The 18,725-nt window shown below is 47.1% G+C and overlaps 1 protein-coding gene across 1 annotated transcript in view; it reads left to right on the top strand.

Moving 5' to 3' along the window:
- Positions 1-863: 863 nt before the first annotated feature.
- HS6ST2 (heparan sulfate 6-O-sulfotransferase 2) overlaps positions 864-18,725 on the top strand; it is a 224,008-nt gene continuing 206,146 nt past the window's right edge. Inside the window, 2 exon segments of the mRNA XM_065411061.1 lie at positions 864-900; positions 903-1,473. Of these exon segments, the coding sequence (XP_065267133.1) occupies positions 864-900; positions 903-1,473 (608 nt within the window).

The raw sequence follows: 18,725 nt of genomic DNA, 5'->3' as shown, positions 1-18,725 counted from the left end.
CGCCAGAGAGGTTCCTGCTCCAGTCAGACTAATTGCCGGGGGGAGGCTTGGACTTAAACCTGAATCAGAGCCCAGACGGAATGGGCCGTGTAGACGAACCTTACCAGGGCAGCGGGCAGGGCAGCGGCATGGGGTGCTAGGCGGGTAAGAGGAAAGCAGCAGAGGGTGGGAAGGAGGCGGCAGTGGGCCCGCTGGGGGCTGGGAAGAGGCCCTGAGCCGAGGAGTGGGGGAGGGAAAAGGGTCTCTCTGGGGCAGGAGCGTTTCGCAGGTCGGTTCTGAGCCCCGCTGCCCCCCCCCCCCTCTCCTCTCCTCTCCTCTCCTCTCCTCCAGGCCCTGCGGCTGGGGGCTGCCTGGGCAATGGGGCCCGGAGAAGGCAGGACTTGCAGCTGCTGGGGCCGAGCCCGGCCCCCGGGTTGGCGGGGCAGGGCTCGCCCCCCTCCGCCGTGCTTGGCCCTGGGCGGGGGGGAGCAGGGCCGCAGCCCGCCGGCTTTGCCCCGCTCTCCCGGCAGCTCGGACCCGGGGCGAGGGGCGGAGCCGGAGCCGGAGCGGGAGGAGCCGCGGTGGGCGGGGAGGGGCCCGGCGCGGCGGGGGAGGGGACTGCAGGGCCGGGCTGGAGCCGGGAGAAGGGTCCCGTTGCCCAGGCTCCGCATCTCCCGGGGCAGGGGGAGGTCCCGGCTGCAGGGGCGGTGGCGGAGGGAGGTCCCGGCTCCCGGCTGCAGGGGCGGAGGAGGCGGCGGAGGGAGGCTCCCCGGGGGCAGGGGAGGAGGCGGCGGCGGCGGAGGGAGGCTCCCGGCTCCCGGGCGCAGGGGCGGAGGGCGCCGCGCTGCTGAGGCTGCCGGGAAGGCGGGCGGGGAGCCGGGCGGATGGAGGCGGCGGCCGGGGCTGGGCGGCGGGCGCAGGGCGCCCCGGGGTGCTGCCGGCGCGGGCAGTGAGCGCAGCCTGCGCCGGGCGCCCCGCGCTCGCCATGGAGGATCGCTCCAACAAGCTGCTGCTGGCCCTGGTGATGCTCTTCCTCTTCGCCGTGCTGGTGCTGCAGTACGTGTGCCCAGGCCCCGAGTGCCAGCTGCTCCGGCTGCACGCCTTCAGCCCCTCGCTGGCAGACCCCTACCGGGCGGAGGACGAGACCCCGGCCCGCTTCGTGCCCCGCTTCAACTTCTCCGGGCGCGACCTGCTGCGGCGGGTGGATTTCAACATCAAGGGCGACGACCTGATCGTCTTCCTGCACATCCAGAAGACGGGCGGCACCACCTTCGGCCGGCACCTGGTGCGCAACATCCAGCTGGAGCAGCCCTGCGAGTGCAAAGCCGGCCAGAAGAAATGCACCTGCCACCGGCCGGGCAAGCGGGAGACCTGGCTCTTCTCCCGCTTCTCCACCGGCTGGAGCTGTGGATTGCACGCCGACTGGACCGAGCTCACCAACTGCGTCCCGGCCGTGGTGGACAGCAAGAGAGAAGTCAAGCGCAGACCATCCAGGTGAGCCCCGGCCCCCAGCCTTGCACCTGGCCTGGGTAGGCTGCGCTGTGCTGTGCTGGGGCGCTCCGAGGATGAAAAGCCTCCCCCCTCCCCTAGTCTCCCCCGAAAAATGGGCTGCAAGGCCGCCTGTTTTTCAGCAGTGCCCCTTCCAGCACCGGGAGGATGCCAAGTAATTTCCCCCTGGACTGTAAAGATCCAGGGACTGTGAGCATCCAGCTCTGATTGCACCCTGGGTTCACTTTTTTCCCTTCTTTCCTCCCCCCCAATATCTGTGTGTAGAGAGAGACCAGCTCTCAATCCCTCTATCCAGCTAAAGGGATCCCAGCCTTTTCTTTCTCAGGCATTGTACCAGGGGCTTGTCACAGTGTGCTACCGCAGTACCACAGCTACTAAGCACCGAGAGCAGAGTGCTACTTGTCTCTGCTGTTTAAATGCCATTATTATTGCAGCCTGGCCCAAATTTCAGGGAGCCCAGAAAAAGTGCTTCTGAGTCATCCTATTTTTTTCAGCAGAATTTGCTTTGTCTGTGCAGGGTGTTTTGGGCAACCCTGGGAATAGCTTCCAGTGTGAGCCCACGCCATTGTAATGCTAAGCCCAGTTGTTGGTATTAAAGATTTGTCATTGTTGCAGGGTGCTACAATCAGGAATGGGCAGCCCTGTATTCTAGCTACAGCGAGATAACGCTCACTGGATTGCTTTGATGTGTTAATGCAACCAGATAGCTAGTACCAAGTACACAGATCAGCTGCCACTAGGCAAGCACTCAGTCATAACCGAACACAATAGGACAAAACGCCAACCCTGTAACTGCAGAGAGAGCTTGGGTGGGATAAAGCAGAGGTAGAGCTCTGCGAGGGGTTTAAAACTGACTGGAGGGGGGAATTCTGCAGCAAGTTTAGCTTGCTGTAAATTGCTGACTAGAATAAAACCTGCTGGATCACTCTGCTGTGAGATTAATGTTTTAAATGATATTTTGCTGTGGCACTTATAAAGATCTCCGTGAATACCTGATGGGAAGTCTGAGTTACTGATCCTGATCATTAGAATCTCATTGTTGTTAATGTATACATGGGACCTGATTCCCTCCCCCTCAAGTCCTGAGCCCCTCTGCTCAGCATGTCTAAAATCAGTCCAATGATCTTATTGCTGCTCTTTATTGCAGATTGACCTAGTGTACTGAGCTGCCTTCTTATAAAGCTGCCACTGCCTCTAACTAGACCATAAATAATGCTATTTTCAGCATGTTTGTGAGCTGCAGCATTTTTATATGCCTTGAGTTCAGCATAAATAAACACTGTGCTACGCAAAGCAAGGCTACTTTAATCACTGAATGTGTTACTTGCTATCCTTTGGGTTCTCCTTCTGCTCTAACTTTGTTTATTTTGGATTTACATTCAGAATTTGGGTTACTTCTAACATTTTCTTCATCCGTGTACCTTGTCCTGAAGTTGTGAACATGAGCTATTGCAGGTTTGATATTTAAAGGGGGTTATCTCCTTTGAAAGAGATCAGGTGAATTATTCTCATTCTAAACACTGACAACCTGTTTCAGCTACTGTGAAAGATCTGTTGATTATATCATAGGTAGTCAGTTGTGACATATTCAAAAGCTTGTACATTTGTAGCTTGGAACAGGTCATGGTGTGGCTTGGAATATGGTAGAGTGTGTAAGAGCAGGCTATGGATTCTTTTTCCTTTCATATCTTGGCTTCTCATTTCTCAGAGAATTAAAGTCTTATGTCACTATTAAACTAATGTCCGGTGCCCTTGCAACGGGGGGTACAGTTCTATTTCACATTATCTGAGCAGTCAAGTCTAAGCACAGATTCATTTGAAATAGAATGCAGTTTCTTTTTAGAATTTGTTTTATATAGGGTGACGCTACACTGCCATCTAGTAGAAAAATGATTAGCGTCATTATCTTCCTGTATCCAAGGTGAGGCTTTTTAAAAGACTTTTATCTGTTAGGATTCTTATTCTTTGTTTTCCCTACTGCTTTTACATTTCATTCAATCTCATTAACATTAAGAATTCCTTCCTCTGGATCTACCACTGGGTTAGCTGCAGAGTGGTAGGATCATGAATCTTCCAAACCATCCGTTTATGGAATTTGTTTTACTTGTTTTGTAAATATGTGTTGCTTCTTGGGGGAAACATCAATGGAAATATACAACAAGGGACCACTCCAGTTTTGTTGAATAGCTTCTAATTGAAATGGGCCCAGTCTGCAAAATTCTAATTGAGACATGGGATTCCTTGCCCTTGACTCACCCCTGCCCCCAAAGACAAAGGCTAGTCACATATTACAGGGTTTTGGTCCTGCCCTTTATGGAGCCAGGGCTCAGCTGCTCTGAGCCTGGATATTAATCCCCCCACCTGCCCATAAAGCGTAGGGTGGGTGTTTTTCATATGGGGTTTTGGTTGAGCTCACCTGTGTTTTTCCTGCCGAATTACTGAAAACCCTCCAATTCAAAACAGGAACACGAGCTGGCTTGTGAATGTGTATATGACTAGATCATTCAAAACAGAACAATGGATTCTCCATCCAGCAGAACTGTACAGTACATCAGCATCACCTGTGACTTCGGAGTGGTGATTGATCACAAGCCATTCGGCCACAGCTGAGTGGTGGGGGAGCGGGGCAAAATCCTCCCAAAGCTCTGATACTACTACAGTTAGTAGAGGCCTGCTCTTTACAAAGCTTCTAAATGATGTTGCTATGTAATTTTAAAAAATCATTACCCCAGCCTGCTTAATAGCTACAGTTATTCTTTCAAATAATGTCTTGATAAGCAGTTAATTGGGCTGTAACTTCTAAAGGTTAAAAACACAGGAACATGAGAGATCTTTTAAATAAACCATAGTCCCTTCAAATCCTCCATTTTATTATCTTGTATTAATTCATTTGGTGCTATCGCAATGACCAGCTGATGAGTGATTAGCTGACCTCCGAGCACCACCATCAGACGTAAATATAAAAACTTGTTGGACAGAATAGCTCCATTCTGAATTTAGATAGGTTTATTTGGGGTGGAGCTAGAGAAGTATTAATAATAATTAGGTCTGTGCTTTGCCCAGTGCACTGCTGTAGTAATGGTGAATAATCTCAGTGTAAACACATGGGCTAAATTGGAATCAGCAGTCCAAATCAGTGCTCAGATACATGGTATGTATATATGGCTAACAAGACTGATACACACTTACAAAACTGAGATTCTCACTTTAATAGTATTGCACATGTGTACATCTGGTCTGAATTTGCCCAATGCATCTGGCAGTATTCTTATTTCCTAGAAATGCCTGGGAATGGACACATGACTGCTCATTGTTTCAACTAATATTCTAGTCTGCATCTGTATTCAGTTAGTCAGAAGAGGGTTCTGGGCTGAGAAACTGCTAAAAGTATGCTTACTTCTCAGCTGGTTAGATTACTGTCTTGATGTGTTGCTCTTTGGCAGTCTCTCCCTTGTTCAAAAGTTGAATGTTTTGTTAAGATCCAAAATCCAAATGGGTGCTCTGTAATTATCTAAGACACAGCAGCAAATACTTAGCAACAAAGGTCTGATCCAGTTAGATCAGCTACAAGGTGTTTGATTAGTTCCTGGAAGAATCCTAGTTAATTGGATCCCTAAGAAAGAAAACAGTAAGTTCCAGACAGGCCTATTAAAATGGCTGTAGTGTACCTGAGAACTTTCATTTGAATGAAAATGAAGAGAGCTTTAGAGCTTATGTGGATCATCTTGGAAATTATTTCCTTGATAATGGAATTAGTCCTGAAGGGAAAACAGAAGGCTGTATCTCTGCCTGGAGTCAGAAGAGGGGGAGGGAAACTGCAGAGCATTTAACAGACTGTGGCACTACAGAAACGCAGCGTGAAACGGTTTGAGGGCACAAGCGCTGCAGCTCTATGGCAGCAGTTCAGTGTCATGCAAAGGCCGTCTTTGGTCAAAGCCCTGCAACCGTAGTGTCGGCTGCCACCCTCGTCGGGGGCCGCTTCCTCTGCTCGACCTCTGGGCCTGCGCCAGCTACTTTTGGTTGCCCTGCCCTCACTTGTGGTGGAGTCTCCCGGCGGCACCTCCAGCCCTGCTTCGCTTCCCCACTGGAAACCCCTCTCTCCAGCTCCTGCTGGGCCCATCACCTGTGCAGCCCCAGCTCTTCAGCTTCGATTCCACCTGATTGACCCCGCCCTCTCCCAACAGCGGCTGCGTCTGAAATCCTTCCAAACCATCGCTCCTAGGAGGTGCTTTTCCCCGACCAGCCCTCTGTCCAACTAGCGCTGCCCATTTCCTGCCTGCTGCTCTATACCTGCCCCCCCGGCCACTGTATCAAACCTTCTCCCGGCTTGTACGTTGCTACGGCCGCTCACCTCCCGGCCCGTCTCCTGCTCTCACCGAACCCCCTTGCTGGCTCGTGGCAGGACGACGGTATTCTAAAGTAGTTGTGTCTTACCACAGAAATGCTGCAGTGGGGAGGGAGGCAGAATACGGCTTTTTTAATACACTGGGGCTTCCCCCGCCTCCCCGTATAAACACGACGCTGCGGGCTGACTGGAGCTGGCAGGGGACGTCGGATTCCCAGCACACGGGTTACAAGCTGCCCTGGTGAAGTCGGGTGGAAGGGGGAACGCCTTGCCCACCTCTGATGACTTGAAGGCACAGAGCAGGGCTATGTTGGCCTGGCCTGTTTTTTGGAAGAAGCAGGCTTGGTCCTGGCACTGGAAGCCCTGAGCTAAGAGGCCGTTTTCTGAACGGGCGGTGGGGTGGGGGGTTGGGAGTTAGAATAATGGAGGCAGTGAGTTACTTTTGGCTTCTAGGGTGCTGACTGGTGACAGCTGGTTCCATAGCCAAAAAAACTTGGCTTCCCTCCCCAGCTCAGTTTGGCTTTTTTCCTTTTCTCTCCACCCCCTCTGCACCCTGGTGTGTGTCTGTGTGTGTGTGTATGTGGGGGTGGGTGGGGGGGGGAAGATGGATAGTGAGAGGGGGCAGGGAATGGCTTGTCTCTCATCTTGGGAGTTCTTTCTTTTGGGTCCCAGCCATTTTCTGTATTCTCTGCTCCCCTGTGACCCTGGTGCTCTGTGCTCCCCCTGTACCAGGTTCCCTGTGCTCCCTTCCCTTCTTGACCTCCCTCCCTGTATTATCTGGTGCTTCCTCTTCCCCTGTCTCTACTGGCCCCTCCCTATCCCCTTATCTCAGGAATCTTGCAGCTCCTGGAGCAGGATGAGGACACTCCTGTAGGTTCCTATCACCAGTTGGCCTCAGTGACTGGGACGCCGAGGACCCTTCTTTCCAAGCGTTTTCTCTTCCCGCCCAAGAACGTGCCAGCTGGGGGAGCTAGGGGCTGAAGCTTCTGTCTCTGACGGCTTCCCCCATAGACTTGCAGTGGCTAGGCTGCATGGGGGAGGAACACAGGCTTCTCTCGGTTTCCTCCTGCTCCCGGGAGGTGGAGCTGCTGCTGAAGCAGGTGCAGCGGCGCTGGGGAGAAGCAGGGGCTGCCGTTCCTTTCCCCAGAGTTGCATCTGGCTGGGACTGGCAGGGGTGCAAGTGGAGTTTTCCGATGGAAGGGGCCCAGGGAGAGGACCCTGCTCTAGTAGGGCACCTGTCCTGTGGTGGTGAAGATGATGGGGCTTAGGGTGCTCTGTGGGCATGACTTACAGAAGGTAGAGCCAGCTTCAGGCAGGTGTGCGGGCCTGCAGCCAGGGAAGGAAGTGCTGAGATGTGCCAAGCCTGGGCTCCTGGTGCTAGGGCAGAGTGCAGCCTGGAGAGCGCAGCGGGGAAGTACCATGTAGCCCTGCAGGTCCCTGGTGCCCACGTTCCCCATGGGAAGCCCCAGCATCCGGGCTGCAGCCCTCACCCTGCTGCTGCTCCCCAGGGGCACCAGGCTGGGGGAAGCATCGGGGCCCCTACTCCCAGCCCACAGCACTGGGACCCTGGCACCACCTTTCTTGGGATGGGATGCCGGCACCCTAGCCTGTTGCCTTCCGTGTAGGCGATGCTGCTGTCTTGGGCATGGCCGGGAGTGGAGGTGGTGGCTGCGAGTCTCCTCTCAGAGCTGGCCGGGGGTGAGGGGAGGCTGGACCCTCTCCTTGTGATTCAGATATCTCAGTTCGTGAGTGGTGCCATCTATTGTCCGGGGATTGTCCGAGCTGCCTGGCATCTGTGGTGAAAGGGGAGAAATGTACCTTTTCCAGGTCATGACTGCCTGCCTGACTTGGGTCACTTGATTGATCGGGGAAGTCTCAAAGCCTTTGGCACAGAGAACTGAAGCAGGGGCCAAAGTAACTGTGCGTGAGAGACGCCAAATGGAGATCCTTTGCAGCCATGGCTAATTATTATGGAAAGTATCTACCTCGCTTGTCTACGGTAATAAATCCAGTGGCACAGTTGTTAAAAACAAAGCGCTTGTGTTTAGACTGAATAATGTAACAGGGCATTTGAGCAGATCCAGAAATGGATACCTGCAAAGTTAGTCGGTGCTGTTTGCGTGTGATGCATTGCTTCTGATATAGGCAGTATCACATACAATACCAGATGGGAAGGAACTGAAAGGCCAGTTGCTTTAGCTTCTAGAACTTCTAATAAAAAGGGGGAGCGAGAAATAAGTTTGCCATATTCTACCTGAAATCCTGAACTTTTATATGGGAAAAATTTTTACACTGTTTATCAATTGGAAACTTCTTGAACTGTAATCAGGCGCACCAGCTTTAGCAGGTGCTGGATTTCAGAAAGTCTCCAACGCTAGCACCTTACTACTACGACATTGGGTGGAAGCCATCGGAGGTTCTGATGTTTTGGTTGCCTTTACAACCAACCAAATCCTTTTTCTTATTTTTTGGGAGGGAGGGGGAGAAGCACTTTCCATTACTGCATATGAAATTGCATTAGAGACAGAAAAATCTTGTCTCAAAGTTCCAAGTGTATATTTTAAGATAGAATCATGCTTGCTTTCGATAATGACTAGGTCAACCCATATGCTGTCTGGAAAGGCATCTCTCTCTCTACCCTAAATTCTGTATATTTGGGGGTTTCTCTGTGGTGATGCCAGAGTCTTTGCAGCTTGGACAGTTGGCAGCGCCTGGAATGAAAGAGCCATGCCGGGATGAAGGTTGCCAGCAGAAGCTACATTTGCTAGCCAGTCTTGGAGCAAAATACAGAACTGGGTGATTGCACGCTTGAGTATTTCTAACAGTCCTGTTATGTGCCTGCCACTATATCCTGTCATCCTTGGAGATGGGCTTGGAACCAATTGTACTGCAGAAAATTCATGTCAATTTTGCATAGAAAGATGAATGCTCTTCATAGGAGTCAATATGTACTGGAGAAAGCTGTAAAACAGACACCTCTAGCAAATCCACTGAGGTTTGGGGGGCCTTGTTTACTCACAAAAAGTCACATTTATCTCGGCATTTATATTTTGTTCATTGCCGTCATAGCTGACTGCCTACAGGACTGTATGGCCAACAGTATCACTGAATCAGTGATAAGCTTTGATTCTCTTCCCCTAGGGGGATGGAAGGGTGCACAGTATAAACCCCTTCCCAGGAAGCTGTAGGAGAAGTAGGGGGTCAGAGACGAGCCACTCTGTCCGAAATAGTGGTGGTGAGGCTGTGTGTTCGGACCTGGGGGTGGGGGATGGGTAGAAATGAACGTGCCAAACGTATCAAATGCCTAACAGCAGAAATTATTACCAACGATGGTGCCTTTAAGCTGGGCTTACTGCTTTAAGTTGGGTGAGGGTTGGGGGTCACAGTCCTGGCAAAAAGTATTTCTAAAAGTCGAGCAAGGTTGCGTAGGGTTTATGTTAGGCACCGTCTTACCAAAGCTGCTGCTCCCAGATTAGGATCGACCCTCCACACATACTTTTTTCAGATCGCTTTAGGCACTGCAGGGCCCAGGGAAAGAACCATAGTAGGAATCCATGCACGTGGCTTACTAGCACACCAAGGACTCTTTCTCTCGCCGGGGCATTGCTCTGGGGTCTGCTCACCATCATGTCTTGTAACTACCCCTGGCTAGTCGGGTTCGTCCTCTGGACAATAGGTGTCTGGTTACTTTTTGGACCCTGGATTGAATGTGATTTAGTAGCTGTCTTTCCTTTGTATCTTAAGTGATCTCTGACTATAGAAAACAATAGGCAGAAAGGAGAAAGAAATGGGGGAGACAGGGTAAAGGGAAGTGGCACACAGAAGGGAAACAAAAATGGAGAAGACAAGAACAAAGTGCACCTGTGTGGGTACACATAACTTTAAGGTAAATGTATTTATTTTATATAGCACCTTTAAACCAGAAGGACTCCACAGTAGTAGAGTTTTAGTATATTGGATCACCCAGTCATTACTAAGGCTAGGTCTACACTACGGGGGGGGGGCGGGGGTCGACCTAAGATACTCAACTTCAGCTACGTGAGTAGCGTAGCTGAAGTTGCATATTTTAGGTCGACTTACCTGGCTGTGAGGACGGCGGCGAGTCGACCGCTGCCGTGCCGCCGTCGACTCCGCTTCCGCCTCTTGCCGCGGTGGATTTCTGGAGTCGACGGCAGAGCGATCAGGGATCGATTTTATCGTGTCTTCACTAGACACGATAAGTCGATCCCCAATAGATCGATTGCTACCCGCCGATCCGGCGGGTAGTGAAGACATACCCTAAGTGCAGCAGTTTCTGGGCTGGAGCTGTTCTGTTAGCAATGATCAAATGTTTCTAGGAGGGGAAACTAACAGTATGTTCTCCAGTTGAAATGACAGAGTAATTTTTAAGCAAGCAGATGTAGTGTCCTGCTGTAAATTGGAATTTGACATGCCTGTTCTTGAGACAAGCACCATGGGAAACTCTCAAAAACCGACTTAATATTTATTTGCATTATAATACAACAAAATATTCGAAGAGATGCCGTGAAGATCTCACATACAAGAGTACCAATTCAGTTATTGGGATCTCTTCGTGACCAGGTGGGTTTTGGTTCGACGTCTCAGTCTGACGGTAGCTGCTCCAGCTGGGGCACTGGTGGGGTACTGGGAGGGTAATGAATGAAAGGCTAATTCTGCTTCCTGCAATATCTAGGTTTCCTTGGTGATCTCCATCCAACTACAGACCAGGCCTGACCTGGCTGAGCTTATGGGACCATGGGGCTGATATGGCATGTCATAACTAGCCTTCTGAGGGTGAAATTATTTCCTTAAACACAAATTCTCTAGTTGTTCATTAGTGTTAACTTAATCCCATTGTAGGGTCCTTAGAGCTAACCTCCCCGGTCTTGATTACAAACTTTAACTCTAACTTTGTTTTGTAATTTCAGATTCTTGGACTGGTCAAATATCTGATATACTGTTGCTGGTTTTGCAAATTAAATGTGTACTTTTAAAGTGGAAGCATAGACACTCCTTCACAATATTGTTGCACTAAAACACTTTATTTTGTGTTTTAGATCCCACTCTGTGCTTTGCTAGGATTTTAAATATTAAAATGCAGGCATAAGTGATAGTTTAAACAAGATCAAAATACATGTAGACTCTGCATCAAATCCATATTAGAATTTGCCATCGTTCTGAACTTGGCAACCTCTGTTACTGGTTTATGAAATGTACTTTGAACTCAAGAGCAGCACTAAGAGATACATTTTTATGATAAAAGATGGGCAGTTTTAAGTTTCGCAACTCAAGCGTCAATTCTGACGTATATTAACTGAGATTAATTTGTCCCTCATTTATGTAATCTGAATTGTTAAGAATCATGTTCTCCACTGATGTAAATGTGGGGAAAAAAGGACTTATTAGTAGATTTGATTGCTTTTTAAATTTGACTAGCAGAGATGCACTGGGATACCTAAGAGAATTGGCCTGTTTCTTGTGAACAGTTCAATGCCTAATGAATCACTTCAATGTACTTTTCTGAAGGAAAGCAGGGCAATTTAGATGTGCAGGGCATTGATTTACATCAAATGGATTAGGCCTCTGTGTGCAATCCTCTGCATTAATTTACTTTCTCCAGCAACTGTAATAATAAAGACAGTACTTCAGTACAGAATCAGCTCAAATTAACTCATATAGATCATTGCAGCTGTACGCAAAAGTGGAATAATAACCTACAGCAGGAAATCGAATCGGGGAATGGAGCTTTCTGAAATCACTCGGCTTTATAATGGTAGAACAAGGCTACCTTGAGCCAGGTTAAAAAGGCCACTGAGTACTGCCAAAAAACTTGTCTTTGGAGTCCTGTTTTCAGTAAAGTGCTACGTTGAAGAATGGAACCTTTCTTCTAGCACTGCGGATACAACTAAATTGGTTTTACCTATATAATACAGCGCAATTCAATATACAGTTGTCTTGTGATTTGTGTTGTATTCCTTTAAGTATCCTATAACTTGTCTGTGCTAGGAAAGTTTTATGGAGAGGGTTTAACTTGGGCTTTGGTTGCATTTGAGGGATTTTTTTTGTAGTGTTTACTTTTTTAATGATTTTTCTAGGTATTGTCAAAGAATTTCATTGAATGAGATGAGATTGTTTAAGAAAAAGAAATCAAAATCTCTGAGATTTTGGCCTTTTATTGTAAAATTGTTATAATCTGGTTTAACATCTCTGAAGGTTATTGGTGCTGCTGGAATCTTTCTTAAAATGACTAATGAGTAATAGTATAAAAATCTGCTGCTAAAGTCAGTGTGAGAATACCCTTTCAGCTGCAGAAACATTCTGATTAAAGCCTCAGTTGCATTTCTTTGTTTCTGCAATGTCCGATCTGTCACGCAGTTACTGCACACTACGGCTGGAATTCTTTCTGACACAGCCTGGAAGATACAATGCAGAAATCTGCCTAGTTTCTTATCAAACCACTTAACTACATAAATGTTGTTGTCTTTGCTTTGTTTAGTTAAATAGAGATCACTGTTAGTCCGTGAAGCTATTTGGCCTTGCTTGGAATTATCCTTGTACATTGTTTTTTAATACTTGAAAGGATAAAAAGCAAGATCATAAAATGGCAATAAGAATTGACATTTGAGGAAATGGAGTCAGATACAAGACTCCCATATCTGTGTGAGACCAAAAAAAACCCTGTCCTAGGACTCTGCCTTGAGCCACTGTGGGTCTGTTTCCATTCTAAGCCAAGTGTATGGGGGTGGAATTCCCATGGGATTCCTGCCTGAATAAGGATTTGACTCTGTAATTATAAAATGTGATTGTGAGCTGCCTGCCCATCGAAGCCAAGAATACACATGATTTAAAAGACACCTAGACTTATTTCTATTGGATATTGGGATTTCAGAGTATGGTAAAGATAAAGCAATAGGCGAGGTGTGCTGGGCTGGATGCTTCGTCTTTGTCACGTAAGAAGTGAGCTGTTTGTTGTTCTGATCTTTCCATTGTAGGGGAAGACTCTTTAGGGAGCAGGCACGGCGGCTGATTATTTTTTAGATTGATTTGCTGATGCTGGCAATTGTACAGTGTGTTCTGAGAGTAATAGGGCAGCACCAAATTATTCAGGCATTATTGAAATGAATCATATTTGTGATGAGTAATATGTAGCAGACTCTGGTATTTATGAATGATTAACCTAGTAAAGTTCTTCTTAAGTAGACATGAAGAAATGATTTAATTTCCACTATGAACACTCTGTAAAATTAATGAAAGATAATTGCACTCAGTAATGTGAGACTAGGAAGCCAAAGCAATATTTTTTTGTATGTAAGTTTATAATGCTGGAGAAAACATCGCATACATAATTCCTTCTACATGTCTTTCCCAATAAAACCCCCTATGCTGAACATTTAATATTTTTTGTTTGCTGTTTTTGAAGTGCTTAGAAGATCATTGGTAAACCTTAACTCAAAATGTTGCAGTGTTCTTGCACGCTCACGCTCTCTCCATAGATCTCTGGACAGTATATAGTATATATTATGAAACAGTGTTGCTTGAGTTAATGCCAATTAGAAAACGTCTAGTGTTTTTTTTCTAATTTGACTCTTCATAGAATTTACACTTTAAAGATGGAATTCATTTAAAATATCTGTTTTGCATGTATACCGCTTTGAGTGAAATCTCCATTTATTCCAAAGTGCCTCGAAAAATCATTAGCAAGGTGCTTAGAGACCTATACGTCATAAGATTCATTAAGATGAGACTCAAATCATACTTTTTTTTTATTTCCAGCAGCTCATCCTACTTTTGATGTGATATGAACTAAATATATGCAGCTAACAGAGAGATAATATTGCAGCATTAAACAGTCTTGCTCATCTCAATAAAAGTGCTATGTAAGAGATGTCTTTCATGAGATCTTGGTTGCAATGCTCTTAATTTCCCATAATCAAAAGGATTGTTAGGTTCTGATGCTCTTGGAAGTCTGAGTAGCCTGAAGAGCAGTCCTTCATTTCTTCCATTTGGTAAGAGGTGAATAAAATATTGTCAGGCTTCCCATGGAGATTAAACAGCTTCTGTACTCCTCTTTTAAGACACAGTGGATACAATACTATTTGTTGGATGAGATCTGTGGTCTAAAGATCCAAAGATTGGAGGTGAAATACTGTAGCATTGTTTCATCTTCCTAGACTGTCCCTTGCATTAGGGACAAAGATTACTGGCATCAAATGCTACTGAAAAAAGTGGTTTTTTTTAATCAGAGCCAAAGAACTTAGAAATCTGTTTTTCACATCACCTCTTTTGTTGTGGAGTTGAACATGAAAACATCATTTTGGCAACAGTCTGAGGGAAGTTTAACTCTGTAGAAAACCTAAACGTCAGGGTTTTTAAATGCTGCAGCTGAAGCTGAGTTTTGGATGGGGAAGCTTAATATGTGCATTCTTGATATCTTCCTTTTTTGTCATCTATTTGCAAAGGCTTCTGGGAAAAGCTATTCCCTGAAGTAATCTTGGCCCATTCCAAGGCTGATCGCTTCATGTGGTGTGAACAAATATGTTATTCAGAATGCTTTCTGTACTTCATTGGAAATCAGCATGAAATAACTTTCCACCTTTCCCCGGAAATAGTACACAAGGGGCAACCGTTCACTTGTCGTGGGCTCAATTGCTAGAGAGGCCACTAAGTAACTAAGACCCTGATCCTGCGCCATTGACTTTGGGGCACTGAGCAGGTGCAGGGATCTGCCCCCACACAGCTCACAGTAGAACCGAAGCGTTCGTTTCTTTCCTTACATGACATCACAGGCTATATGGGAAGGGAATGGTTTTGTGGTTTGTACGCTTCCAGGAAAGCTGTGTGTTCCCCTGCCCTGGTGCTGGGTTCAGTCAGCATAGCGTATGAGAACGAGCGGTTTGTCCACGCGGTAGCTGGGAATATGCTCTGCAGCTCAAGTAGACAGACCTGCTAATTCTGCTTGAGCTAGCGCGCTAAAAATAATGGTGTGGCCAGCTTGGGCCAGCTGCCCAAGTATGTACCCAGGGGCCCAGGCAGGTTTGTCAGGTGGCTAGTCCGAGCCGTGGCTTGAGTTACCCCCGGCTACACTGCTATTTTAGCATGCTAGCTAAGGCAGAGCTGGCGCGAACCTATGTACTTGAGCTGGGAAGCATATTCCCACCTGTGGTGTAGACACACCCAGTGAAGGTACCTGCAGACAAGTGTGAAGCTCAGCAGTACAAATTTGACCCGCAGTGGCTGAGTGAGATGCAAAAAACTTAACATTATTTAATGGCGAAATGATTTGGCTAGAAACACTTTGAGCTTTAACACACGAAAATAAATCATTGTGACCTCAGCAAGCTATATCCTGCTGTTCCTTTAACTCATGGTTCTTGAGTTGAAAACTACGGTTGATTCTTCAGCTTTGTTTGACGTGCCACAGACATCTAAACATAAGTCGTTTCAGCGAATCTGTTAAACTGGTGAAATGCAGAATATGGTGTTTAATGCTATGTGGTACAAAGGTAGTTTTGACTAGAAATTAGGCTATTAGAGTTTGCACAAATGACTCCATGATGTAACTAAAGAAACTGTTTCTTTTCAGATTGTTCAAGGACGACTGAATTAAGGGTACAGCTGTTCCGCTCTTCATGCGGGAACGCTGGTATCTCCTCCCTCTGGTTCTGCACTGTGTAGGGCAGACGGGGTGGGCTACTGGGCATGGCACCGTATAGGGAGTCGGCTCTTCCACTGACCTGTTACGTGACCTTGAGTAAGTCTGTCGCCTCATGACAATTGGCTGTCTGGTCCATTCAGATTGTTGTCTGTGGTCCATTTACTTTGTAAACTGTTTGGGACGGGAAAGATCTCTCATTGTGTTTGTTTTCACGGTGCCTTGCACAACGAGAAGCTGATCTCTGTGGGGCCTGGAGATGCTACACTGCAATAAATAGCAACTCTACTGCGGACTCAGTACGTGTTTGCGTATAAATGGTTTTAGGTAAATATTTGTAAGGATTTCGTTTAAAAGCAGGTTTAGTAGAAAAAGCTTTTTTCTTCCTGAACAGTACTCTGCATTGGCAGAGAGGCGCCGAGCTGGCATGTGGTATGTTGTGTTTGCGGGTATCCCAATATACTGTACCAGTATTTAGAGTGAGTATTTTATGCTGACCGGTTTTATAGCAGAGATACCTGGGAATAAAAAAAAGAGTCCAGTAAGAAATAACGTCTCTTATGAGATTTGTTTTGCTTCACAGCCACTTACATTGGGGAAATAACACAATGTGTTTCCACCTTCCAGGAATTCTGAAAAGACCAAATGCCGTTGATGTCGTAAATGAGTCCATCTCACCCACTTTCCTACGTTCTAGTGCTGCCTCCAATACTATAAATGCCCTTTGTAAAGTGGGAGAAAGAGGGGGGTGGAAGAAAACCTCCGCGTCCATCAAACAAAAGAAAGTGGCAGCTCTGGTTAATTTTTTTTTTTTTCCCTTCAGAGGTTTGCTTACCATGAAATTTTAATGGTCTTGCACAACGTTTTGTGTTAATAGATTTTTAGAGGTATTACCAGAAGTTCTGCATAGGATTATTAGCAGTCCAAGTAATGCATACATGCTTGTAGCTTCCAGCCTGAGTTAGATTTATAGGATAGCAGTGAAGTTCAGCGAGTGTGCAATACCGGCTGGATTTAAGAGATTGTAGTTTGCTGGTGGTCATGTAGATCAGCTGAAGAACAGAGCTTTAGCCAGTGATGAATTTTAACTGGGGAATATAGTTTTGCAGAGAGTCTTGTCATCTACTGTTCTGCGAGATATTCAATCTGCTGCTATGTGCAAGAAGAAATTACATTTTTGCAAAAATCCAGCCACCAGAAAATGTTTTCTGGAGACCCATGAACATTGCTTAATGATTGGATTATTGTGCTTTTTGTTGCATGCTGGGACAAAAGTATATGAGTAACCATCTGTCTACAAGCCTGGCTAAGTGTAAGGTACCTGTGTTTTGGTACAGATACAGCTTTTAAAAGCCGGCATTAAATTACCCTTTTATCTGTTTGGACAGCTTATTTGTATGAACGCTGAACTGGGCGCCTGACTGATTGCTAGCAAGACGATTGTCATTCAGGTGTAAGCATCCCTTCTGGATCTCCGTGCTCTGATTGTGGCAGTGCTGCATATGGGATGGACGTGAGAGTAATGGAAGAAATAAGTAGCAAGCTCGCCTTGCCAAACCAACACTTACTGCTTAAACATTGGTCAGCCCTGGAACGCAGCACGCTGTGGCTTCAATGGATTTTGTGCACGGTCACACCAACTAGATGTAGCTGATGCTACAAGGGAGAATGAAGAACTACAAGGAAGGAGAGGTGAAGAGGAATATATTTGTGGGTACTGTCTGAAGCGAGGATAGCATTTTAAAACACTCCATCAGATGGATTCACGTCAGTTTGCTCAGCAGCTATTGGGCTGTAGTTATCTGAGGCCGGATTCTGTGCCCGTCTACACCCACGCCAGTCAATAGCAGGACAAGGGTATAATGAAGAGTGTGGTTTGGTATATTGTCTTCAAGACTATTTAAAGCTCCTCTTTTCTAACGCTATTTCCTTATGCTGAAAGCCTGGCCTGTATGTGTGCATGTGGCGGGCTCACACCTTGCCACACCTGTATCACCAGGAGCATTTATTTGGGAAAGCTTTTCTTTCTTTGAAATCAAATTAGGATTATATTTAAACCGGGGAGTCAACTTGATGAAAAAAGAACCCCCAAATCATTGGCTGGTTTCCTTACCTGCTGCAGGGCTGAGAGAAGCTGTGTTCTCACTGGTTCTCAACCATCTCTACTAAGGGTCTGATTCTCCAACTCTGGTGGACGTTGCCTCTCCTGATGATGACGATACTGACTGTTCCAAGAGGGGATGAGCTTGGGGCTCATTTTGGATTTTGGACTGAATGTGAAATGCCAGGTTTAAGCACTGGTCAAGAGTGGCTCTTTCATCTCTCTGGCATGCTGCTGGGAGAGAGCGTACCTCTCGATACCTCTGCTGTGAGAAAATTTGGCACTTCTTTAGTGTGGTTCCTTTAGTAGCTTTCCTGATAAATACACTCAAAAATCAATCTTTCCCTATTTCAAACCCCTCCCCCCCCAATATTGCAGTGAAATGCAGCTAGCAATTTGAGTTTACGTTTGTTATAGAATGGGCACCGTTCCCTCTCGAACACCCCCTTACAGTTGAGCTTGGCTCTGCGGTGGCCTGCCTCAGTTTCCCTCTCGGGGAAGTACCAATGGAGCCCAGTCACGGAGAAGCCAAATGCTCTGTTTCACAGCCGTAGATCTTTAGTAAAGCTTCCTGAAAAGAGCACGTGTACCATGGATTTAAATGCTCTTTCTTCAGAATCCAGCCAAAACTTAAATGTCCCACTAAACAAATCCTATCGGCTCCAGCAGCTCCCTCAGCTGTGAGGCCTCACTCAGGCTTCTGTGCTGTCTGGAAAGCTCTGCCGTCTTTTTCCTGCTTCTTCTGGGTCTCTCCTAGGCCTCCCTGCTTTTGCGTAGTTCAGGCTCCCCGGGAACTCCCTTCTTCTAGAGCTTCCTTTCTCCTCAGGAGCTTTCTAATTAAGCCCTATTACCCCCAGGTGGGGTCAGCTATTAGCCCTTATGTTGCCAGCTCATCAACAAGGCTGAGGGACAGCTGCTAAGTCATGGGCAAGGATGAGACCAGCTTGCCACAAAGGGCCACCATGCATGAGGTTACACCAAAACGGTAGCGATGGGATTGAAGTACGACACCCCAGACAGCTTCCTGAGCATGCGTTGAGAGGGCTGCGCCGTGGTCCAATGGGAAAACACTGCAGGGGAGTAGTATCCGGGGGTAGCCGTGTTCGTCTGTATCCACAAAAACAACAAGGAGTCTGGTG

The sequence above is a fragment of the Emys orbicularis genome, chromosome 9 (genome assembly GCF_028017835.1).
Source record: "Emys orbicularis isolate rEmyOrb1 chromosome 9, rEmyOrb1.hap1, whole genome shotgun sequence".
Lineage (NCBI taxonomy): Eukaryota > Metazoa > Chordata > Testudines > Emydidae > Emys > Emys orbicularis.
The sequence above is the reverse complement of the archived record's forward strand: the minus strand, read 5'-3'. Positions and strand labels throughout refer to the sequence as shown.